At 39.5% G+C, this 26291-nt stretch overlaps 2 protein-coding genes across 4 annotated transcripts; one reads left to right on the top strand and one right to left on the bottom strand.

Annotated features, from left to right (window-relative positions):
- Positions 1-305: 305 nt before the first annotated feature.
- Positions 306-9788, top strand: LOC120019835 (transient receptor potential cation channel subfamily A member 1-like). Its single transcript, XM_038963250.1, has 27 exons — positions 306-377; positions 630-780; positions 1010-1185; positions 1590-1697; positions 1865-1973; positions 2096-2241; positions 2782-2918; positions 3023-3071; positions 3152-3251; positions 3344-3444; positions 3830-3999; positions 4482-4646; positions 4821-4935; positions 5170-5336; positions 5503-5593; positions 5704-5763; positions 5892-5990; positions 6230-6300; positions 6484-6664; positions 6768-6857; positions 7130-7299; positions 7438-7571; positions 7754-7926; positions 8024-8092; positions 8669-8773; positions 9109-9218; positions 9437-9788. Exons 1-27 carry the CDS (start codon positions 306-308, stop codon positions 9624-9626), a joined length of 3309 nt encoding a protein of 1102 aa, XP_038819178.1. The 3' UTR covers positions 9627-9788.
- LOC120020342 (dnaJ homolog subfamily B member 6-like) lies at positions 9353-26291 on the bottom strand. 3 transcript variants are annotated; one of them, XM_038963924.1, is made up of 11 exons: positions 26130-26291; positions 23571-23658; positions 21214-21323; positions 17594-17659; positions 17332-17442; positions 14387-14530; positions 14229-14267; positions 13271-13505; positions 12975-13045; positions 10635-10808; positions 9353-10301 (listed from the first exon to the last, which is right to left on the bottom strand). In XM_038963924.1, exons 2-11 carry the CDS (start codon positions 23633-23635, stop codon positions 10231-10233), a joined length of 1086 nt encoding a protein of 361 aa, XP_038819852.1. In that variant the 5' UTR covers positions 23636-23658; positions 26130-26291; the 3' UTR covers positions 9353-10230. The 3 variants fall into 3 exon arrangements, with proteins under 3 accessions (XP_038819852.1, XP_038819854.1, XP_038819855.1); XM_038963926.1 differs by lacking the exon at positions 14229-14267; XM_038963927.1 differs by lacking the exons at positions 9353-10301; positions 10635-10808 and having other exon boundaries at positions 12217-13045.

Below are 26291 nucleotides of genomic sequence, written 5' to 3' on the forward strand. Positions count from 1 at the left end.
TCATTGGTATAATAAAATTTAATAAATATACTATAATATTTCACAGCAGGTTATGCAGCCTGCTGGATGTGTTTATTTGCAATACTGTATGTTTTTTATGTATACTCCGTGCTTATGCATTGACAGATATTTACTGTAGATATTAATATGTATGTTGAAATTTAAATTCTCTGCTCTTACCCATTGTAGAACATACTATTAATCTATGAATTCTGTCACAAGCCAAACCACATGAAATGTTCAAGTCCTTGTGGAAATGTGGACATGAATAGAAAAGCTTGACGAGCCCCTTAAAGACAGGCCTGATGCAGGACAAGACCTATCAGTCTGTGATGTACGGAGATGATGCTACACAGATTTCTGACAAAATATTTGAGGTAAGTAAAAAACTTTTATAGGCAATGTACATTTTATACCATCATTTTTTTAATAGAATATGAAGGCTATCATTTTAAAAATAGAAATATGTATTGTACTGTACATTTTTGATTAAACATATATTTTATTCTGGGTTTAGAGCAGATTCAAAGTTATGAATAATGAATAATCTGACTAAGAATTCAGTTTGTAGATGTGGTAGTGTAGACCATATCGTAATAGAGTACTGTTCTGTACTGATGTTGCCACAGTGGGCTCTACAAGGTGACTCGGCAGCGTTGGAAAAGCACTCAGCCCACCTGGGTGTCCGTGACCATGCCAATGCCAGCCCTCTGCACTATGCCACCTCACACGGGCACATTAGCACCATACAGCTCATTGTGCAGTTGACTGGTCCAGATGGTAAGACTTACATATTTACTTATGTATTTATGTTAATATAATTATTATATTAATAAAACTTGAAACTATTTTTTATATTTTTTATTTATGCAGTGGTACCACGGGTCATAGGGAATATCTTCCTTATTGTCCCCACATTATCCCAAAAATCTTTCTTTTTTTAGTTTTATCAATCATATATTATTAATGTATTGAAGAAAATAAATCTCTATCTGTGACCTTGATGAAGAACTGAGTGCCAGTGATGAGGAGGGCAACACGTCATTACACTGGGCTGTGCAGAAGACCCAGAGAGAGAGCTGTGCTTGCCTTCTGGACCTGGGAGCCAACCCGAACATCCTCAACCGCCGCCTCATGTCTCCCCTACACATGGCTGTCAGCCTCGGACACAACACTCTCATCGAGGTCCGTCCCCTACCTGACCCCCCATTCACCTCTACTCTAGTACACCGCAATTCTAACACCCCTCTATTCTTTAATACACCTATATTATACTTCTACACTTCTAGCTAGCTCACCTCTATGGAGGATGCTATTATTTATTCAGTCTAATAACATATATTATATGACATTAGGGGTGGCAGTTAGCCTAGTTTTTAGAGCATTGTGCCAGTAACAGAAAGGTCGCTGGTTCGAATCCCAGGGCCGACAAGGTGAAAAATCGGTCATTGTACCCTTGAGCAAGGCACTTAACCCTAATTGCTCCTGTAAGTCACTCTGGATAAGAGTGTCTGCTAAATGACTAAAATGTAAGAAGAAAAGTCTAATGTATATGATACTATATTATATGTAATTGTGTTTTTCCACAGCTATTACTGTCTCACAGCAACACGGATGCCAACTTGGAGGGAGAATTGGGGAACACACCTGTAATGTTGGCCTGCTGTGTTGATAACCATGAAGCTCTCCATCTACTTGTGTGTGAATATTGAATATATGGCCACTGTATAATTTTCTAATTGTTTGTTGTTGCATGTTTGAACAAGGAGACGTGTGTGATTAATTGTTCATTATTGGTGTCCTACATTAGTTTTTTTGTAATGCAACTGCTACTAACTGCACTAATTTCACCTGCTGTTCTCAGTTTAAATATGGAGCCAGACTATGTCAACAGAACAAGCTGGGGCATTATCCCATTCACGCAGCAGCCTTTGCAGGGGCCAAAAAATCAATGCAGGTGGTTCTTCAGAAAGGTAAATAAGAAACATATGTCTCCGAGCCCCAATGTCCCTCCTACTGTACATATTGTTTTATATTTTGGTAATCAAACAATATTCATCAGATAATTCTTACTCACTCATTTTCTCTGCTGAAGGTGAGGAAATAGGTTACTCAATTGAAACGCACATCAACTATGTGGACAAATCATTCAGTACTCCTCTTCATCTGGCCGTCCGTGGAGGCAACCTGGAGGTGATCAAACTCTGCATAGAACAGGGAGCTAAAATGGACCAACAACAGGTATTTCAACTGGTGATGATGAAGTTAAGAAGCTTTTGATATGTAAATAATCATTCAAACTGCACCTACAAATATCATATACCGTGTCTGGATTTCAAAATCGAACACAAAAATAACTTTGGTTCTTCCTCAGAACCATAGACAAAAGCACATATATTTAGAAGGCTTCTGAGTAATAAAAAATACCAATTAGAAACCTTAATGATCATTTTCTTCCAATAGAAAACAATGTAAATATCACAAGCATTCATTTGAAAGGTTCTTAGAACTGAGATTCATACAATGTGGTACGGTAAGTAACAATAGGTTATTATGCATCCATAATCCTCCACCCATAATTAGTACATTATCAGTTCATGTTACTCCCACGAGACATTGGAAGATGACCACTAAATCTAATCTGTAATCTGTAATATCCTGACATCATTTCAAATTGGTCTGATTGATTGTAATCTATTTATTTTTTATTTAACCTTTATTTAACTAGGCGAGTCAATTAAGAACAACTTCTCTGTCATGTCTTTGTACTTCTCTTTACAGTGTGACAAATCCACAGCCCTCCACTTTGCCTGCACCCAGGGAGCAACCGAGGCCGTCAAACTCATGCTATCAGCACATGATAGAGTCGGTGATGTCATCAATCTCACAGATGGCGCTTGCCAAACCCCACTGCATAAGTAAAATACTGTAGTGTACACCGTATGTATTTTCATTGGACAATGTTTTGGGGTAAAAATGATATCCCGCTTTCTTACTTTTTTATCATGTTTTTCACCAACAGGACAACAATATTTGACCATGTTGAATTGGCTGAATACCTAATTTCAAAGGTAAACAGAACATGAAAAGAACCACCTGAAAGAGAACAGAATGAATATTTACGGTGTTTCATAATCTTCTTCTTTGACAGAGCGGAGACATTAATGCCATTGACTGTAAGGGTCATACCCCACTGCTTTTGGCAACAAGTTGTAGCGCATGGAAAACAGTGAGCCTTCTTCTTACACATGGTAAGTTTCTCAAAGAAAGGCATACAGTATGTCTCCCACATTAAGTTTACACTATTGTATGGTTTGTTATACTCATGTTCATTATATTTTAGGGGCTAATTTGAAAATAAAAGACAAACATGGCTGCAATTTCCTTCACCTTGCCATCTTGCAGCCTAAAGGTCTGACAAACCTTCCTCCAGAATTCTTAAAGGTAATATTCTATTATTCATCGACCTGACAGAACTTTTAATAACAATGATGAAGCCTCCAAAATGACCACATGGTCCATGTTCATTTTTAAGGCATAGTCATAAGTTCTCAATATTGCAAAGATGAGCTCATATTTTTCTATTCTTGTGGGGATCTTGTAGGAAGATGTAGGGCATCACTGCCACCTATTGTAGAGAAGTTGAAACAAACGCAACACTGTTAGGCTTTGTATTGAAGGTAAAATATTGAGACCATGTATTTTCTAGTAACATGTAGAATCAAACAGTCACTATTTACAAATCATTGTTCGATCTAGAGGACAGTTTACACTTGGTTTGTTAAACTCCTGAGGTGACAAAGTTCTCATATCATCTGTTCCTACACAGTGCAGCAGTGTGAGAGAGCTCCTGGATGCAGAGGACAATGAGGGTTGTACTCCCATGCACTATGCCTGCAGACTGGGCATTCCAGAGTCAGTGAAGAACATGCTCAGACTGAACGTCTCACTGGACCAGAAGTCTAAGCAGAAGAAATCTGCACTGCATTTCGCAGCCGAGTGAGTTACTTCTGAATAAATTCAATACTCTAAACTTTTAATACATGACTGACCAGTTGACTTACCTTTAAAGCAGCAATCAGCAGTAGAAACGATAACAAAGCAGCCTCCCCATCCCTGGTTTGGTAAAAAGCTGAGGGATAGGGCTGGAGAAATGTAATCGCTCTCAAATTCATAGAGAGAGGAATGGATGCAAGGATTGACCATCTATGATATCAACATTATAGTTTTAACCATGTTTTGGGGCTATATAGTGTTTGTTTACATTTTCTTTGTTTACAAACATTGGAGTAAAACAAGCTTATATTTTGCATTCTGATGGGGTACGACAGTTGAGCTAAGGTCAGGAAGCATTTATAAGTTACATTCTTCAAGAATCAGTGGGTACATATCATGAATGTGTAAGTCCAAGAATGGATGTATATATATTATAGAATATTTGTCTTTGCTAACATTTTCATGAGCAATCTTTTCTATTCCAGGTATGGGAGGATAAACACCTGCCACAGACTCCTGGAGAGCATGACCAACACCAGACTGCTGAATGAGGGAGATGAGAGGGGAATGACTCCCCTCCACCTGGCTTCCCGTGGCGGCCATGTTATAGTGGTGGACCTGCTGCTGCGGAAAGGAGCGCTGTTCCACAGGTACAGTACTTCAGACCTGCTACACACACACACACCATTATTACCCTCATCAGCACCTGGAGAGGTCCCCAACCAAAGTCTGTTGAGTGAAAACCAGGGTCTTTATCTTTTTACTACTTTTCCCATTTTGAATCAGCTGCAGTAGTAATTAATGTTTACTGTATGCCATTGCAGTGATTATAAAGGTTGGACATGTCTACATCACGCTGCAGCAGAGGGATATACCCAGACCATTATCATACTCCTGGCATCAAATATCAAACTGCTGGACAAAACAGATGAAGACAGGGTTTGGTTTCTCTCATTTTCTACATTCCCTTACCCCGAGGTGTGCTCATCCTTGTCTTTTTCCTTTTTATTTTGCTTAAGGGTTGTAAGATGTCTATGTTGAAATACAGAGGAAGTATTCCACTTATATAGATATCATTCTTCTTTCTAAAAAAGTTAATCTAAATGTTATAGTTGCAGGTGCATACAATCCTCTGTTCTAATTTCAAAGTGCTATGTTTTACTGTTGGTGCAGAACACAGCGTTACATCTGGCTGCCAGAGAGGGCCATGCGGCTGCAGTGACACTGCTCCTGGACAGAGGGGCGCAGATAACGCTCAACAAGAGTGATGCCTCCTTCCTCCACGAAGCTGTTCTCAACGGCAGGAAGGACGCAGCCATCGCTGTCATCCACAATGAGAGGTTGGTCCAATGTTATAAAATACAGTGGATACTTATTCTCGTAACTACTTACAGTATGTGCTGTTATGATGCTCTGACAGTACAGTGATGTGTTTGACGATTGGTATTGAGTTGAATTGCATGACAGTGACATATTGACATGTACAATATAACCTGCTTGTTTCAGATGTGCTGAGGCTATGCTATTGTTCAAAGTGAAGTCAACTAAGCGATGCGTTGTCATGGACATGATAGAGTTCCTGCCAGAGTCATTCAAGGTTAGTTGTACCCAACAAACTATGCATGAAGGAAACTATCATAAAGGAAATGGATACAAATCTCTGCCATTTCCCAGTCAATGTTGCAATGGTGCAGTGTTTCTCCACAGCATCTTTTGGACACTTGTGTAAAGGAGTCAGATGATGACATAAATAGTACCAACTACTCTGTAAGTCTGTTCTCTCTATTCTATATCTGATATTACTTATTTAAAACTCAGATTCATTATTGCTTAATCAAATTCTAAAAAACGTTCCAGGTAGGGTATGTGTTGTAATATCATTTTTTATACAACAGATCGAGTACACTTTCAGATGGCTACAAGCTCCCATGCATGTCATTAAGCTTGCAAAAGCAGACAAAAGCTTCGACTTCCAGCCTCTCACTGCTCTGAATGTGAGTATCCACTGTAATACTGTAGACTGAACTTCACAGTTTTCAAACATGGTATTTTGCTCCAGAGTTAAGGACAATGAAGTTACCCCAACTAACATTTTAAAACAAAACAGTACAGTATCAGGAACAGGTCATAGGTGTATTTGTCATTCCCACAACACAACATTGCTGGATAAATGAAAGGAAAACATAATTATCTGATGTGTTGTCAAAGTCTGTGTATTGTTTTTTTTTACTAGTACATGGTGAAATTTAACCGCATAGAGCTTTTGACCCATCCTGTCTGCAAGAAGTATCTGGAAATGAAATGGTGAGTGACAATTCTAGACTGCATATACATGTATATAATATATGAACGTTAGCATCATACTACTGTCTCCAACACTGTAAATATTGGCACCATCAAATGAAAAGTTGTGTATGCCATGCTACCGAATATAGCAGGTCATATACAAAACATATGTTAATGCATAGTCTTATTTGATCTGTTTAGGAATGCCTATGGTATGAAAGTGCACCTGCTAAATCTGGCCATCTACTCACTTGGTCTGGGGCCTCTGACACACATCATTCATACTCTGAAGCCTATCCTCAACACCAATGTCACCAATACCACGTCACCATCATCATCATCATCATCATCCGTCGGCATGGTGACCACATCCTTTGACGAGGTGCAGTTTAAGATCTGATTACATCCACAACAAGACATTAGACTTATTTTTAAGTGTATGTGTCTCACACGCCAGTTCAATAATAACTTCTTCATCTTGACAGCAATGCTACATAATCACCACATGCATGTTCCTGATTCTTGCCATGAGTCTGTACGCAGTTGGCAAGGAGCTTGTGCAGATAGTTCAGCAGGTAATCATAGACATCTCAAGCTGTTCTAAATACTGTAGCCCTAAGCCATGATATGTGATTTATCTGGTAGTGCGATTCAACATGATGTCAAATATATTGTAACGTTAACCCAACACCTGGCAACCTTGTCAAGGGGTTTGGATCACTTTGTTTAACGGCTAAGGTGTTGGGTTGACAGTTGCTGGACCGGGGTTCAAGTCCCAGTCAGTGCTACCCCCTGGAATTTGCTACAATATTGAAAAATAAGTTAATGTAATTTGTTTCTATTCAAGGGTTCAAAGTACTTCTGTGATGTGACCAATGCATTGGACTGGGGTGCTGCCATCAGTACGCTGCTGTTTGTGATCCCTTTACTGATGGACCTGAAGGACACATGGCATTGGGAGGCTGGTGTGGTGGCAGTTCTTCTATCCTGGATCAACTTTCTCCTCTATTTCCAACGGTATGGAGACTGAAAGTTATTTTTGCCATAAAATAGTGTAGGTTTACTGAGACTCATCTTTGAAGTAACATTTATATAAATTGATCAACAAAATCAACAAAAGCAATTTTAACAAATACATTTACTCTTGGTCCACAGGTTTGAACGTGTTGGGATCTACGTGGTGATGTTTTTAGAGATTGCAAAAACTCTTATAAGCATCATTGTACTCTTCTTCTTCCTGCTGCTGGCATTTGCCTTGGCCTTCTATGCCCTGATGCTAGATCATGTATGTTTACAGGACCATATAGATATACAAATGTGATGATTGAACATTGTATTGTGTCTGTGAAAAACAATGTCTGTGAAAATCTGTTTAAAATGGCAGATATGACTTGTACCTGTATTTGTATAATGCATTCCTACAATTACTTGTTCCTACATTGTTGTTCCCAGAAACTTTTTGAAAATAGAGCTAGCATACCGCTAGTAATCATGCAAACATTTGTCATGATGGCTGGAGAACTCAACTACCAAGAAAATGTCCTGAAGCCATTTCTGGGAGGGATTCTGCCTTTCCCATATTTGACCTACTGCATTTTTGTTATGTTCACCTTTGCTGTGCCCATTCTCCTCATTAACCTAATGGTAAGTCCTAAAATCCTACATGAAGCCATTTATCTATACTCCCTTTATAAACTACTGATGCTTCATTACAACTACATGACTACATATTGTGTGACAGATTGGCTTGGCTGTTGGTGACATAGCAGAGGTACAGGCGAATGCTGAGCTGAAGCAAATTGGAATGCAGGTGTGTTTTGACTTCTTTGTTGTGCTTTTTCAAAATCATAAAGCATTTTCAAAATCTTTACTTGTGATTGACTGGCAGGATCTTAAAATAAGACATACAGTGCGCAAAAAGAAATATTTGCCACCTTTCTGATTTTCTCTATTTTTGAATATTTTTTTATACTGAATATTATCCTATCTTCAACCAAAACCTAATATTAGACAAAGGGAAGCTGAGTTTACAAATAACAACAACAAAAAAGTATACTTATTTTATGTATTTAATTAACAAAGTTATGCAACACCAAATTCCCCTGTGTGAAAAAGTAATTGCCCCCTGACACTCAATAACTGGCTGTGCCACCTTTAGCTGCAATGACTCCAACCAAATGCTTCCTGTAGTTGTTGATCAGTCTCTCACATCGCTGTGGAGGAATCTTGACCCACTCTTGCATGCAGAACTGCTTTAATTCAGTGACATTTGTGGGTTTTCAAGCATGAACTGCTCGTTTCTAGTCCTGCCACAAAAATAGAGAAAACCAGAAAGGGGCCAAATAGTTTTTCACGGGACTGTATATTATAAATCATTATTCAACAGATTGAGCTTCACACTAGTCTGGAAGAGAAAATGCCATACTGGTTAATGAAGAGGGTTGATCAGATCTCGCTCACTGAGTACCCTAACAGAGCCTGTGACGGAAAGGTATGTCCCTTCTACAAGTGGTCATTTTTTTCAAGAATATGTTGCTAACTGTCATTTGAATGTTTGTATAAAATTGAAGGGCTTTCAAACTAAAGAACAGAACAAATATTTTGAGATCTTCTCAAAGGACTTTCTTTAGTTTATATATTGATGATCTACAACATTTTTGAATCACTTAGTTTAAAGGATTGTTTAATCAACTAATATTCCACATGGAAATATTCATGGAGAGACATGGAGATTGCCCAAGCCCATCATAGGACACTGTTAGTATTTGGTATGGGAGGCGCTTGGTAAACGACATAGTCATGAATAGTTTGAATCTCCTTTAACAGAGAGAAATGTTATTTTCAATGCTGGGTATGGGGCATGAGAGAACCACCCTCAACCTCACCTCCCATCCACCTACACTTATGGAACAGGAAATCAGTAAACAGAAGTACAGGTAAGTACTTAGTTCACACCAGTTGTTTGTTTGACCGTATTTAAAAACAACAGCAGAGCAATACACCAAGTATTAACATTCAAATGTTTATCTGCATTTAGTTTATCAGTATTAAAACATGTATGAGTATTTAGTGCATTCTGTAAATGTTTTATTAAGTGCTTCCATTCTACACTCTTTTTGAGACTATTCAAATAGATCATCTATTCATTCTCCAGGTTGAAGGAAATGTCTAATATTATTGAGAAGCAGCACAACCTTCTGAAGCTGATCGTTCAGAAGATGGAGATCAGTTCAGAGGCAGAAGAGCACGACGGTCCTCAGCTGTTCCAGGGCTACAGGGACAAGCCCCTCCCCTGTCAGAGCAAATGGAACCCTCTACTGAGGGCACTGGCAGCCAGGAAGTAACAACAACACATATATTATCATCAGCATCCTACTAAATGTACTGTACACAAAACCCGGGGTACGATTAAGAAGGAATGTCGGGGTATGGTATCACCATTGTTAACAAAAGAAGACTTGGTGCATCCTCCTTGATTTTGACTATTATTAATACACATAACCCCCCCCCCCCCTGCAACTACCACCACCCTTAAAACTTATCATAATTTCACCCCTGCACATCACCCATCCAATAATGCAGTTCAACTAATTGACATAGTGTTCCTTTAGTAATGCACATTACAGTATGTAAGGAAACACAAGTGTCACAATTTAAAATCATTTCAATTGTAATTTGCATGGTTTTCTGAATCATTTGGTCAAATATAACCACATGGGGATGTTTGCTCTTGGTATTTTCAAATGGTCATAAGATAGGACATATACTAGAAAAGTAGTCAGGATTATACATTTATAGTATGTGTGCATGCTTGATAAAGAGCTTTGAGCACCCCATATTTAAGTGTCCTTTAAACAATATTACTTGTTATGGTGTATTAATTATTAATGACATGTTGTTTATGTAGCTGACTAGAAGGACAAGGATCTGATGTGTATACTGAATCCATTATGTTTTTCTCTTTTTGGCATCCTCTGTGGGCTCGGGCATGGGTTTCTTCCTCTTGTTTTCACTGTGTCCTGGAGAGAAATACATTTTTAAAAAAGGACAGCTTATTTGAGTGTCAATCCAATGAGTCCAGGACCCGTATTCACAAAGCGTCTCAGAGTAGATGTGCTGATCTAGGATCAGGTCTCTCCTTGTCTTATTCATCATGATTTAAAAGGCAAAAGGCTTTGTGAACACAGGCCCAGAACGACAGTATGAAAACTATTGATAACACATTATTACACTTTGTTTGAGAATTGAATGCCTACACACATTCTCCAATCAATGAATCTTGTAAGTAAAACAATAGCCCACTGTACTATTATGGTAATGTTTGGGGGTCATGTATTAAAATGGGTTCTAACCTGAAGCAGGGCTCCTTCCCTCCTCTCTGTCTGGATTGTGACTGTGGGAGGAAGTCTTTACATGATGATGAGGAGGACGGGAAACAGGGGCCCGGGAGGCGTGTGCACTAGAGGAGTGTGCAGTAACAGTTTGTCTGCACTCCTCCTGTAGGACTGCGGCATTAGGCTTTGTCCCTGGAGAGAGGAATGGGGGTGTTGTAAGTACCAGTTACCTCCTACAGTACATACAGTCTTCAATAGGAAACCCTTCAATGGATTTCCATGCATGGATCAGGAAAGACATGGAAATAAATGAACCTAAACAGGTGCAACCATCGATGGATAATGTTGAACTGGACAGTTAATTGAAAAATGCATAAAAACGGACATAGTGGTGGAGATGTAAAATGCTGCAAAATCTTGAACAGGCCGTATTGTATTGAAAGTAGTGGCTTATTCAATAAGCTGCATTATTTTGGGGCATGGAAACACAGGAGACAGAAACATGCTGTATCGTGTGTGTAAGAGAAAGAGATCAGTCTGTTGATCTATATTGCATCTTTTTTTATCTGCAACAACGCTAAATATTTCTCAGTGCAGGCACTGGGCATAAGCGTTGGTTTTTAGGAACTTACTGCTAAGAGTTAGAATACAAGGTGTAATTTCTAAATGTGGTAGTGCATCAGCAGTTTTTCTCTTGTATTGTAATGGCAGTCACTCAATTAAGATGTCAGTTTAAAAAAAGAAAACAAATTGGGTGAATTAGTCTAGCCAGCTATCTACACCTTGTAGTAATCATGGCCAAATTACTGACCAGGCACACCCAGGACATGTGCCCAGGGGCCCTGACCTCCAGGCAGCCCCAATTGATTTTGTTAGTCACTCTCACTCAAGATATCATATGAACATGGCATAAATCATGGCAAAATGTGTAGAATTTCAGGAAATTATCTTTTTTGGGGGAAAATTATCTTTAAAACTGCAACAGTGTCTCTGTACCCCGTAGCAAAATATGTAGAATTGCAGTAAATGTACTTAGAAAAATAACTAATAATAATTCTCTCCGCCGTCAACAGGGGGACCAAGAAAATGTTTTTAGCCGCAAGGTGGGGGGGGTACCTAAACCAAATCTCGTTTTGGCCCCCAAAAACCTAGGGCTGGCCCTGGCCTGAAATGTAAAAATGGGGAGTTGATCATCTCACAGAGATACATGTGAATGAGGCTAAACAATAAATGCATGGAACTTTGTCAAGTTTACCCAAACTACAATAAATTGATTATGGTCCTAGTAGCTCTCAAGCCACTTTATTATGGACTCAGCTGACCCATTGATATCATGCACATGGCAATAATATCCCCCACTGATTAGGCCTTCACACCACAAAGATAAGTAAATGACAAGACTAAGCCATTTCAAGCAAAAGACTAAAGAGAGAACACATGTAGAAAGATATCTAGAAGATAGAAAGCACATCCATGCAGTTAGTACAGGAGCATGCACTCACACAGAGAGACCTATCCTCTGTAATTAAAGCAGCATTTAGCAACTCATGACGATGAATTGCTTGTTCTGTTAAAAGAAACCGCACACCACGCCACCCAAGACTGTTTGTCCCATCCCCAAAAAGGATGAAATTCATATTTATTGATTTTAAATTGTTTTACAAAGTACACAAAATTTGTTGTATATTCATCTATAATTTATATAATGAATCATTAATTTGTGCATGGTTATGCAATAATAACATTAAGACTGAGAAACATTTATTGGCATACATGCTGAAATGAACAAAAAAAACTAAATACACTCGTATTAGAACAAATAAAATAGCATATTAACACTTTCTACACGCATTTTACAAAATAAATGTTACTAACAAAGGTTAGACAAGCAATCAGGTCGTAAACAGGTTTTTAAAGCAAGGGTTAAGTTTTCCAGTTCAACACTCATATTAATGTCCAGACGAAAAAGCAAAGTCATGCTTTATCTAAATGCACAATGCGTTGCTTGTCCAAAACACTATCAAAGGCAATAAGCCCATGGAGACTGCAATAGAGCGAAGAAGTGCATACAGAAAGACAGTACAAACAAAAGTTGTCTGGTCCTAACTTACCCAAACGCAAGTAAAAACACACCATCCTAAGCCAAATTGTTGACAACTCCAATTCATAAATACATTAACAAAATGCATAGAACATTTTATTTTCCTAACGGACACCTTGACCGACAAATGCTAACAAGGGAAAAACAAAAAGTACATACATCCAAACAATGGTATAACATTGTTTTTTAAGCTCAAGTTTGTGCTGGTAATGTTCCAGGAGATTACTTGTTATCCAGTCGCAGTAGTTGTTCCTTACCATTGATGGTTAGTGATCTTAACTGTCCGTCTTCTTCCACCTCTACTCGTTCCTGTCCATTCTCCACAATTCTAAAGTATGGGGGAATTTAAGATACATTTTAGTGTTCCTTTTCTAAATCAATGCACTTCTAAAAGAATCAATGGTAAAGGATACACTTTATCATCAGATGCTATCTAGCCTAATTGCAACTAGCTATCTACTGTTCTTTTTCCCCTTGAAACCATCACAATTAAAGACAAAAAAAATGATCAACTTCACTGTGTGGTTAGAGAGCTACTACTAATCTAAAGTACCTTTTTGTTGTGATTTTCCTGCCGTTGATGAATTTGGTGGAGGTTGACACAGAGCGGAAGTTGCCCATCCCACCACCTCCACCCCCACCCCCACCGCCAAAAGAGGTGGAGAAGGCGGTGAAGCCGCCGTGGCCGCCGCCTCCTCCTCCCAGATGACCCATGTGGCTCATCTGACCCATCTGACCCATCTGACCCATGTGACCCATGTGACCCATGTGTCCAAAAGAGGTAAAGCCTGTCGGAGAACAGAGATGGCATTCAGTCATGGATCCATAACAAACAAATAAAAAAATGCTATGGATTGATAGCTGTAGGGGAGAGAGGGGTAAGTTGTGCCAAAGAATTAGTAGAGCCACACCTTGTTTCTAGGAAATCATACAGAAAAATGAATCATGTGACCAAATATTTAGGAAAAGGTCATCATGGAGTCAGTCTGAAGGAAGAAACCACATGAAAAGTGGTAAGCAAGTTAGGTCCAAAAAGTAGATTTTCAAAAGTCAAATAAATGTAGTGTGTTATAGGTTTCATTATGTTTTTATCTAAACCAAAGTAGATCATTTTAAGACAGTTTTACACATCAGCATGAAGTGCATCCTTGTAGCTGTGTGGGCTAATATAGTCAAAATAGTTACTTTGGGGTAAATTGTTCCATTTGGCCAGGGCCAAGTTGAGCCAATGGCTAATCGATATACTCCATACAAAATTATGATTGGTCAGTTTTATGCATAATATGCACAGTATTTTGAAGACACGTCACATTCGTGTGATTAGTGGGTGAAATTGGGAAGAAAATATATATAAATGCCTTCCTCGGTTGGGTTTGTCTTAACTGACTTGCCTAGTTAAATCAAATTTAAAAAAACTCTTGAAATATATCTAGATATCTTTGTTAGAAATAATACAATATTTCTCTTGATGTAGTGATACCGAAAAAAGAAAAAAAAATGGCTTAACATACCCGACTCACCCCTACACAGTTTGACAGTACAGACAGGACCTGGTATTTCCCAAGAAAATACAGTGTGAACTGGTAATTAGTTACATGTAATAACATAACAATTAAAAGGTTTGTTTCTTTGGAATACATTTTTTAAAGAGGGACCAGTGTTTCCTGACCTGGTTCAAATGCTGTAAAACCTGCACCGAAGGGTGGGAAGCCTCCGAATCCCCCGAAGAAGGGACCCCCCGTCCGACTCCTGCTCACCCCCCTGTGGTGCCTCCGCCCTCCACCAAAAAACTCATCCCCAAACGGATCCCCTCCTGCATGAGAAGAAAAGAAAAACCGAGAAGAGAAGAAAGACTTCAGTTTCCAGATGACAACTCAAGCTATAAACAATGAGAAATAGACTGCAAGCTTTCAGCTATAGGTCAGCAGGTAGGTCGCTAGTTCGAATAATTGAGCCAAGGTGAAAAACTGCCGATGTGCCCAAGGCACTTAACCCTAATTGCGCTAGGGTTGACGTTGCTAATGGTGGACCCTGAACCTAATTTCTGAGGGTGTCCAAGGGGGAGTTGGGATATGCAAAAAACACATTTCCATTTCAGGACAAATATACAGTGCCTTCAGAAAGTATTCATACCCCTTGACTTATTACACATTTTGTTGTGTTACAGCCGGAACTCAAAATGGATTAAAATGATATTTTATACACAATACCCGATAATGACAAAATTAAAACATGTTTTTAGAATTTGTTACAAATGTACTGAAAATGAAATATAGAAATATCTGATTTATACAAGTATACACACCCCTTAGTCAATACATGTTAGAATCACCTTTGGCAGTAAGTCTTTCTGGAGAAATCTCTAAGAGCTTTGCACACCTGAATTGCACAATATTTTTAACTCGGCCACTTGGGAACATTCACTGTCTTCTTGGTAAGCAACTCCAGTGTATATTTTGCCTTGTGTTTAAGGTTATTGTCCTGCTGAAAGGTGAATTTGTGTCCCAGTGTCGGTTGGTAAGCAGACTGAACCAGGTTTTCCTCTAGGACTTTACACGTGCTTAGCTCTATTCTGTTTATTTTTATCCCAAAAAACTCCCTAGTCCTTGCCGATGACAAGCACACCCATAACATGATGTAACCACCACCATGCTTGAAAATATGAAGAATGGTATTTAGTGATGTGTTGTATTCACCCCAAACATAAGTTAATTTCTTTGCCACATTTTTTTACAGGTTTAGTTTAGTGCCTTATTGCAAACAGGATGCCTGTTGATGAATATATGTATTGTGTACAGGCTTCCTTATTTTCACTCTGTCATTTAGGTTAGAATTGTGAAGTAACTACAATGTTGTTGATCCATCATCAGTTTTTTCCTATCACAGCCATTAAACTCTGTTTTAAAGTCACTATTCGACCTCTCCAGCAACTGAGTTAGGAAGGACGCCTGTATCTATGCAGTGACTGGGTGTATTGATACACCATCCAAAGTGTAATTAATAACTTCACTCAAAGGGATATTCAATGTCTGCTTTTATTTTTTTACCCATCCACAAATAGGGGCCCTTCTTTGCGAGGCATTGGAAGGTAGTCACTGTCATGTTTTATCATTGGACCCAGCTTTGTCAGCTGAATTTAAGAATCCACCACTTACTGTATATAGGCGAGGTCGCAATTTACGCGATAAATTGGTCCATGCCAACTGCCAGCCACAACAAACAAAAAAATCAGCCAGTCTCTTTTATGCCCTCTTCCCGAACAGTAGCTATAAATGCAGAGGTTGTGCATAGTGCAACAATATGATGAAGTGTGAATATTTCTGCCACCCACATACAGGAAAACAGTGCCAAATAAATGGCATTATTACGTGCTCCACCACCAATGTTAACTACATTATTAAATGTCCATGTGGGCTGTGCTATGTAGGTAAAACTTCTCGTTCTCACAGAAAATCTGTGAACATAAAAGTTAAATTAGGAGAAACGACAGGGATTATCCAGTCGCAGTACATTTTAATGACCCAAAACATGACATTTCTACCTTTAGATTTTGTGACAGAGAAAGTTAAGATATGAGACAGGGGAGGTGATATAAATAATACTCTAAGCAAAAGAATGTTTTGGGATTTTCACCCTCCAGACATTATTTCCTAAAGGTCTTAATGATGAAATGCCTATGTATGTTGTGTTGTAAATGTGAACATGAATTATGCCCCTATCAAGAGCAGTGTGCGGGTTTCTTATTGTTTCTCATTTTATTCAACTGTTACCATGCACCTGCAAAAAAGATAGGTCAGATGTGCGAGTGCCTTTTGAATTGATGGTAGTCGTTCAAACATCATGCTAAACATTAGTATTGCACAGTTTGAGTCCATGCAACTTGTTAAGCACATGTATACTGCTGAACTTATTTAGACTTGCCATAACAAAAGGGGTTGAATACATATTGACCCCAGACATTTCAGCATTTCAGCTTCCAGACATATTTCCACTTCGACATTATGGGGTATTGTGTGTAGGCCAGTGACACAAAATCCCAATTTAATCAATTTTAAATTGAGGCTGTAACACAACAAAATGTGGTGGAAACAGTCAAAGGGTGTGAATAATTTCTGAAGGCACTGTAAGCAGGACATAAATAAGTACCCACCAAATTATTTGTATTATATAAATAGATCTAATAATTGAAAGTGAATGTAATGCAATTTACTAACCGTAAAACTCAAATTTAGTAGATGCTCTGAACTAAATTATGAATATTATCAGTTGATAGAATAAGCCTTCTAAGTCTATAGTAACCAACCCAACATGGTCCTCATAAAGGACGACTGGCTCCCTTTTTCCTCTCCGTCCTTCCTTCTCTGGCTGCCTCTTTCCTCTCCGTCCTTCCTTCTCTGGCTGCCTCTTTCCTCTCCGTCCTTCCTTCTCTGGCTGCCTCTTTCCTCTCCGTCCTTCCTTCTCTGGCTGCCTCTTTCATCTCTGTCCTTCATTCTCTTTGCTTGCCTATTTCCTACTGATTGTCCCTCACTTCCGTCTGCAGCTGGCTCTGACAATATATATATATTTTTACAATGTCTTACCAATACTCAAAAAACAATACTCAGAAATGCTCACCAAAGAAATCAGCAAAAGGATCTCGACCCCCAAAGAACTCCCTGAAGACGTCTTCTGGATTGCGGAACGTGAACCCTTCGTTGAAGTGATCACCATTGTGGTAATGTCCACCTAAATGAAAACAAAGGATAAATATGGTTAGTGGAAATAATAATAAGTGTTATGATTGTTTATTATTACAGATTTACAAAATTAACACTTCCACAAAATAAATGCATACATTTGAGATATCTGCCAAGAGCCTAATAAAGAAAGGACTCACCACCTCCTCCGTTGTTTGTTGTTAGACCTTCTTTACCATAGCGATCATACATGTTCCTCTTGTTGGCTACAACAGAATATGAAAAAAAAGTAAACTCCCATCAAAACAAAGTGAAATTACTCAAACAGCAAGATAACAAGTGAAAAACACTATGCTTGCCAAGCGTTCAGGTGGAAATCATTCTGGGTCAGTACCTGCAGATAAGCGTACATCTCTTATGGGATTATTAAGAGGAATTTCAAAAGGAATCAAATGCAATCTTTTTCAACCTCAACTACTCACATTGCATTAACACATAGTTCAACAATAGCATAACTGTTGTTGGCGCTGCTATGGTATGTGAACAAACAGTTTCCTTGGCAAGAAAAAAATATATATTTTGGTTAGATGGACCTTACATGTCACGGATGCCGATATCAGTGCATTATTCATAAATACTGAACAAAAGTTTTAAAAAAATGCTACATTTCAAAGATTTTACCGAGTTACGGAAAGGAAAGGAAATAAGGAAATCAGTCAATTGAAATAAGTTCATTAGGCCCTAATCTATGGATTTCACATTAATGGGAATACAGATATGCATCTGTAGGTCACAGATAGACTACATTACCAAAAGTATGTGGACACCTGTTCGTTCAACATCTCATTCCAAAATCATGGGTATTAATATGGAGTTGGTCCCCCTTTTGCTGCTATAACAGCCTCCACTCTTCTGGGAAGGCTTTCCGCTATATGTTGGAACATTGCTGCGGGGACTTGCTTCCATTCAGCCACAAGAGCATTAGTGATGTTGGGCACTGATATTGGGCGATTAGGCTTGGCTCGCAGTCTGCCTTCCAATTCATCCCAAAGGTGTTTGATGGGGTTGAGGTCAGAGCCCTGTGCAGGCCAGTCAAGTTCTTCCACACCGATCAACAAACCATTTCTGTATGGACCTCTCTGAAAAAGGAAAGGGCCTTCCCCAAACGGTTGCCAAAAAGTTGGAAGCACAGAATTGTCTAGAATGTCATTGTATACTGTAGCGTTAAGATTTCCCTTCACTGGAACTAAGAGGCCTAGCCCAAACCATGAAACAGCCCCCGACCATTATTCCTCCTCTACAAAACTTTACAGTTGGCATTATGCATTGGGGCAGGTAGCGTTCTCCTGGCATCCGCCAAACCCAGATTTGTCCGTCAGACTGCCAGATGGAGAAGCGTGATTCATCACTACAGAGAACGCATTTCCACTGCTCCAGAGTCCAATGGAGGCAAGCTTTACTCCACTCCAGCCAACGCTTGGCATTGTGCATGGTGATCTTAGGTTTGTGTGTGGCTGCTCGGCCATGGAAACCCATTTCATGAAGCTCCCAACGAGCAGTTCTTGTGCTGACGTTGCTTCCAGAAGCAGTTTGGAACTGGGTAGTGAGTGTTGCAACCGAGGACAGACAATTTTCAGACGCTTCGCGCTTCAGCACTCGGCGGTCTTGTTATGTGAGCTTGTGTGGCCTACCACTTCGCAGCTGAGCTGTTATTGTGAAGTGGAAACGGCTTGGCGCAACAACATCACTTACAGTATACCGGGGCAGCTCTAGCAGTGCAGAAATTTGACAAACTGACTTGTTGGAAAGATGGCATCATATGACGGCACCACATTGAAAGTCACTGAGTTCTTCAGTAAGGCTATTCTACTGCCAATGTTTGTCTATGGAGATTGCATGGCTTTGCCCTCAATTTTATACACCTGTCAGTAACGTATGTTGCGGAAATAGCAGAATCCACTAATTTGAAGGGGTGTCCACAGACTTTTGTATATATAGCGTACCTTTAAAAATATATATTTAAGTTTGAGCGTGATCAGAAAACCAGTCCATCTGGTGTGACCACCATTTGCCTCATGCATCGCAACACATCTCCTTCACATAGTATGCAGGCCATGGACGAACTGGGACATTTTCAGCTTCCAGGAATTGTGTACAGATCCTTGCGACATGGGGCCCTGCATTATCATGGTGAAACATGAGGTGATGACAGCGGAATGGCACGACAATGGGCCTCAGGATCACGTCACAGTATCTCTGTGCATTCAAATTGCCATCGACAAAATGCAAGTGTTCATTGTCCGTAGCTTATGCCTGCCCATACCATAGCCCCACCGCCACCATGTGGCACTCTGTTTACAACATTGACATCACCAAACCGCATGCCCAAACGACGCTGGCTTGGTTACATGTGGTCTGCGGTTGAAAGGCTGTAGTAGTAAGTTTTAAGTTCCTCGGCGTACACATCACGGACAAACTGAATTGGTCCACCCACACAGACAGCGTTGTGAAGAAGGCGCAGCAGCGCCTCTTCAACCTCAGGAGGCTGAAGAAATTCGGCTTGTCACCAAAAGCACTCACAAACTTTTACAGATGCACAATCGAGAGCATCCTGTCGGGCTGTATCACCGCCTGGTACGGCAACTGCTCCGCCCACAAGCGTAAGGCTCTCCAGAGGGTAGTGAGGTCTGCACAACGCATCACCGGGGGCAAACTACCTGCCCTCCAGGACACCTACACCACCAGATGTCACAGGAAGGCCATAAAGATCATCAAGGACAACAACCACCCGAGCCACTGCCTGTTCACCCCGATATCATCCAGAAGGCGAGGTCAGTACAGGTGCATCAAAGCAGGGACCGAGAGACTGAAAAACAGCTTCTATCTCAAGGCCATCAGACTGTTAAACAGCCACCACTAACATTGAGTGGCTGCTGCCAACATACTGACTCAACTCCAGCCACTTTAATAATGGGAATTGATGTAAAAAATGTATTACTAGCCACTTTAAACAATGCCACTTAATATAATGTTTACATACCCTACATTACTCATCTCATATGTATATACTGTACTCGATACCATCTACTGCATCTTGCCTATGCCGTTCTGTACCATCACTCATTCATATATCTTTATGTACATATTCTTTATCCCTTTACACGTGTGTGTATAAGGTAGTAGTTGTGGAATTGTTAGGTTAGATTACTCGTTGTTTACTACTGCATTGTCGGAAATAAAAGCACAAGCATTTCGCTACACTCACATTAACATCTGCTAACCATGTGTATGTGACAAATACAATTTGATTTGATTTAGATGTGTTGCCAAATGCTCTAAAACATCCGTTGGAGACGGATTATGGTAGAGAAATTAACATGACATTTTCTGGCAACAGCTCTGGCGAACATTCCTGCAATCAGAATGTCAATTTCACGCTCCCTTAAAACTTGAGACATTTGTGGCCTTGTGTTATATGACAAAACTGCACATTTTAGAGTGGCCTTTTATTGTCCCCGGCACAAGGTGCACCTGTGTAATGATCATGCTGTTTAATCAGCTTCTTGATATGCCACACCTGTCAGGTAGATTAATTATCTTGGAAAATTAGAAATGCTGACTAACAGGGAGGTAAACAAATGTGTGCACAAAATTTGAGAGAAATATACATTTTTGACCATTATGGAACATTTCTGGGATCTTTTATTTCAGCTCATGAAACATGGGACCAACACTTTACATGTTGCGTTTATATTTTTGCTCAGTGTATCATAAATACTGTTCCCTCGACTTCAAACACCTTTCAAAATGTATGACTTACCATCTGACAGAACTTCATAGGCCTCAGAAAGTTCCTTGAACTTTTTCTCTGCCTCTTCCTTATTTTCTGGGTTTTTATCTGGATGCCATTTTAGTGCCAATTTTCTGTACCTGAAAGTTTAGAAATACATTAGACAGCAACTCAAGGGGCCTGTTTCATACAAAATGTCATTATCCCAGTATAGATCACACATTTAAAATATCAGAAAAAGCCATCTACATCTAGTGCCAGTCTATTGCAGGGATGGGCAACTGGCAGCCCCCTTTTGTATGCCCGCGGATCAATTTCCCAAAATATTTATGAAAAATAAAAATAGAATAGCAGTTAGAATAATAGAATGCAATTTCCAAACGTGGTTGTGCATCAACAGTTTCTCTTATGTCAGTCACTCAATTAGTTACCTGACGACAAACTGAATTCTTCCACTGCTCCATGTTCACTACAAACTGTACTTCAGTCAGACTGCCATTGTTGAAGTCGTTTGTGGTGAGGTCAAAATGAGGGGTGTGATACAAAAAAAGTCATCAGCAATTGGATCATCTCTGTCCAATCAGTCTCAACGCCAATGATGAATTTTCAAAATGCCCCTTCACCCAAGTGTGTTCTGGCTCTGGCCCAACCCATTGGTTTCTGGGACCAACCAGAATGATTAGAATGTGTTTGAGTTCTAGAAATTGTCGGGGAGGCACTCAGATCCAGACTCATTGCGGAGAACAAACTAACATTGGCGTAGCGTTTGCGTAGCCAGGCAACTCAATTAGACCATGTCAGCTAAAATGATTTAGATTAATGTATCAATCTAAACTTGTAGTAATCATGATCAAATTATGGACCATTGATTTTGTTGCTCGCACTCAGATATCATATTAACATACCATGAGTCATGGCAAAATATCCCTTAGGGCCCCCTCTGACTGCATGTGTGGGTATGGATGTGGGTACACAGACCCGCAAACCACTGCAGCCCCTCATGATGAGTTCAGATCAAAATTGACCCTCCCTGATCTATTGGAATACATACAGTGCCTTCAGCAAGTATTTATACCCATTGGCGTATTCCACGTTTCGCTGTGTTACAGCCTGAATAAAAAAATGAATTCTCTCACCCATCTACACACAATAACCCATAATGAAAAAGGGAAAACATGTTTAGACATTTTAGCTAAATGTATTGAAAATTAAATATCTAATTTTCAATACAAGTGCTCACACCCCAAAGTGAATACATGTTAGAATCACCTTTGGCAACAATTACTGCTGTGAGTCTTTCTGGGTAAGTCTAAGAGCTTTGCACACCTGGATTGTACAATATTTGCACATTATTATATTTTTTTTTAATTCAAGCTCTGAAGTTGATCATTGCTAGACATCCATTTAAGTCTTGCCATAGATTTCCAAGACGATTTAAGTCCAAATTTCATCTAGGCCACTCAGGAACATTTAACGTCTGCTTGGTAAGCAACTCTAGTGTATATTTGGCCCTGTGTTTAATGTTACTGTCCTGGTGAAAGGTGAATGTCTCCTAGAGTCTGATGGAAAGCAGACTGAACCAGGTTTTCCTCTACAATTTTGCCTGTGCTTAGCTCTATTCCATTTTTTTTATTTTATTATTATTATTTTTTTTTTTAAATACTCCCTAGCCATTGCCAATGACAAGCATACCCATAACACAATGCAGCCACCACCATGCTTGAACATATAAAGAGAGGTACTCAGTGATGTGTTGTGTTTTCCCCAAACATAATGCTTTGTATTCAGGACATAAAGTTAATTTCTTTGCAGTATTACTTTGGTGCCTTATTGCAAACAGGACGCATGTTTTGGAATATTTTTATTCTGTACAGGTGTCCTTCTTTTCACTCTGTCATTTAGGTTAGTATTGTGGAATAACTTCAATGTTGTTGATCCATCCTCAGTTCTCTCCTATCACAGCCATTAGTTCTGAAGTCACCATTGGCCTCATGGTGAAATCCCTGAGCGGTTTCCTTCCTCTCCAGCAACTGAGTTAGAAAGGACACCTGTATCTTTTTAGTGACTGGGTGTATTGAAACACCATCCAATGTGTAATTAATAGCTTCACCATGCTCAAAGGGATATTCAATGTCTGCTTTTTTTTACCAATAGGTGCCGTTTGCGAGACATTGGAAAACCTCCGTGGTCTTCGTGGTTGAATCTGTGTTTGGAATTCACTGCTCGACTGAAGGACCTTACAGATCATTGTTTTGCACACAGAGTGAGTCCGTGCAACGTATTATGTGACTTGTTAAATTCAGGCTGTAACAACAAACTGTGGAAAAAGTCAAGGGGTGTGAAAATGTCTGAAGGCACTGTATACAGCACTTGACAAGGATACTTACGCTTTTTTAATGTCTTCCTGAGATGCATTTCTTTGGACACCTAAAATTTGATAATATTCCACCATGGTTTTGTAGAACTTTTTCCAACCTGTGTAAAGAGAAAACAGTAAAGTATAAGACGCAGGACTGCACATCTTAAACTAGTTGAGTTTCTCAAATCCATGATATATACATCTCGGTGGAGTTGGGTTGCGACGACTGTGGGCGGAGCATACCTCCGACTAGATTGAGTCGCTGTCAGTGGTTGCATGGGACAAATGTTTAGTAAAAAGCAATCATTTCAGAAATCAAAGAAAAGCACGCAGCTCGGATGGAAAAACAGAGGTACACGGTAAGGGTGTAAGATGTTTATTTTTACAAGTTATGACTGACAGCGACTCGATCTAGTTGTCTCCGCTCAACTCCATTGATGTGATCAGTGGTGTGTATTCATGGATGCCAATGAAAGCCAGGTTTCCCCAAATATTTCACCAATAAATACATTAAAATTATAACAGAATTATCTTTAATTTCTCTGTGTTTTCAAAATGTTCTGTCAATTTGCAAGAGGCTGAATCTCACCGGAGAAATCATCCAAGCTAGGGAAACAGTGCCCCTCTGTTTCAGTATGTGTAGCCCATGTATCTATGTATTCTAATCCATCCATAAATGAGTATGCTGTGCCACTGGCCTGAGACGATTGAAGTTCAATATGTAGCCTAGCAGTCTCACATTAACTAACTAGCTAGCCCATGAAAGGAAGTCAGGCTAGCATTTCAGCTAGCTAGTCTATGACAACAAAAAGTACAAGTGTACTGTATGACAGAGTCATAGACCATTTTGCCAACATGAGAGAGAAGGATGGCATTGGCATTCAACTAGTCTACAAGTAGGGTGAGTCAACATTTCTTGTTTTAATTGCACGCACACACACAATATTTAGCATCATTGATTGGACTCAATTGTTTTTGGTATCTTTAAGTTAGCTTAATAAACCAAAAACAAAGCATATATAGTCTTGTTGATTTGATGATGTTTAAATTATTAAGTTGAAATGGTGCTGGAATAGCAGAGGCAGCGCTCCTGTTGTCTTTGTGCTGACTTACAGTAACTCCATGGTTCTAAATCAGTAGTTGTTTAGTAAACTGTTGAAAACATTAACTTGCTTGACCATGCTGCAGGTGACATAACTGTTTGTATGCAATATTTGCTTTGTGAACTTCACCGGACAGATGTTGCTCTCTGGTTTTGTGATGAAAAAACGTATGCATTGTTGAATTTATTCCACCACTGTGTGACGTGTCTTTTTGTTGTCACTGCCTTATTGTATATCATGGTGGTGTATGAACTAATGGGTTATAAAGCAAACAATGCAATTATCTAAACATAGGTTGTAATATGGCTTTTTACTGGCTTGGCTTGCTCAGTGAATTTACCCACGCACCGTTACTGGATGCGATGTACATCATGGAGTTGAGAAAAACTTGGCTAATCTTATACAAACTACGGTGCAAATGGGCAATTATTTCCCCAGGATTCAGGGAACAAAATATCCAAGATAACAATGGAAGTACTGAAGCACCTTGAATATGGGCTAATCTTAGACTCCAATTACTTTATCCTCCTGAGACTGGACTGGCAGTTGTCTAGTAACTAATTCGTATGTCTGAGTGACAGCTGGAGGGTTACGGTGCCATAAGGTCAACGCTTTATCATCCAAAGAGGTCACATTCTGGCGCAGTGTTGAGTTTAACCCCTGGTACAACTTCACAATAAACAGGCCTGATTGACAACCCCCCCCCCCCCCCCCCGAGTCAACCACAGGGGAAAAGCTACAATAGTAAGTGTAATGAAACTCCAGGTCTGTACCATTTACTAGATTTACTAGTGACTAACTTAGTGGGAAATGACGCGTTGTGCTACGCCTGCTAGCCAGGTATGTGTCAGCTAGCTAGCTCCTGTTTAGTTATGTAACGTTAGTTATTTTTTTCACAAAAAAATAAATGTAACGTTATAGAACTTGGTATAGTCTCATATTTTTCTCTTTCCAACATATCTAGCTAATGCATTTGTGCTGCTCATTACGCTAACGTTAGCTCGATAGCATAACCAGGGGTATATTCATTACGCCAATAGTGTAAAACGTTTCGTCTGTTGCAAAACGTTTTACAACAGAAAACATTTTGCAACGAAGACGAATTTCTATTGGACAAATTCCGTTTCGTTCCGCTTGCTCTGTTTCCGTTTGGTTCTTAAACGGTTTCCGTTGCAAGACGTAATGAATACACCCCCAGTTTTGTTCGCCGTCCTGACTGTGCCTCCGAGCATGAAACATTAGCTAGCAAGTCAACACTAATAACACCAAAGCGAAAGACCATACGGAGTGTTCTAGCCAACATCTAAATGTTGCTGTAACTTGCGTTACTGTCAAAATGATCATTATGACTAGATAGGTAATGCTAACTAACAGGCCAACAAGCTACTGTAGCTAACATTAATGTTTTTGTGATGATGGTGATGCCCAGCAATCAAACTCAAAGTAATGTGTCACTTGTAAAACAAAAGACGAAGTCAAATTACCTTGCTCTTCAGCGTCCCAGTTTTCTTTTATAGACGGATAAATTCCCAGTGCTGATTTATAATCGTTTTCCACTTAGGGTTATTCCAGAAAATGCTGCTTTGCTCCAGAGAAATTTCAGCAGCCTTGGGTTGTTTGTGGATTTGACGTAACATCCGGTTAAC

The sequence above is a fragment of the Salvelinus namaycush genome, chromosome 25, assembly GCF_016432855.1.
Source record: "Salvelinus namaycush isolate Seneca chromosome 25, SaNama_1.0, whole genome shotgun sequence".
NCBI classification, from domain to species: Eukaryota; Metazoa; Chordata; class Actinopteri; order Salmoniformes; family Salmonidae; genus Salvelinus; species Salvelinus namaycush.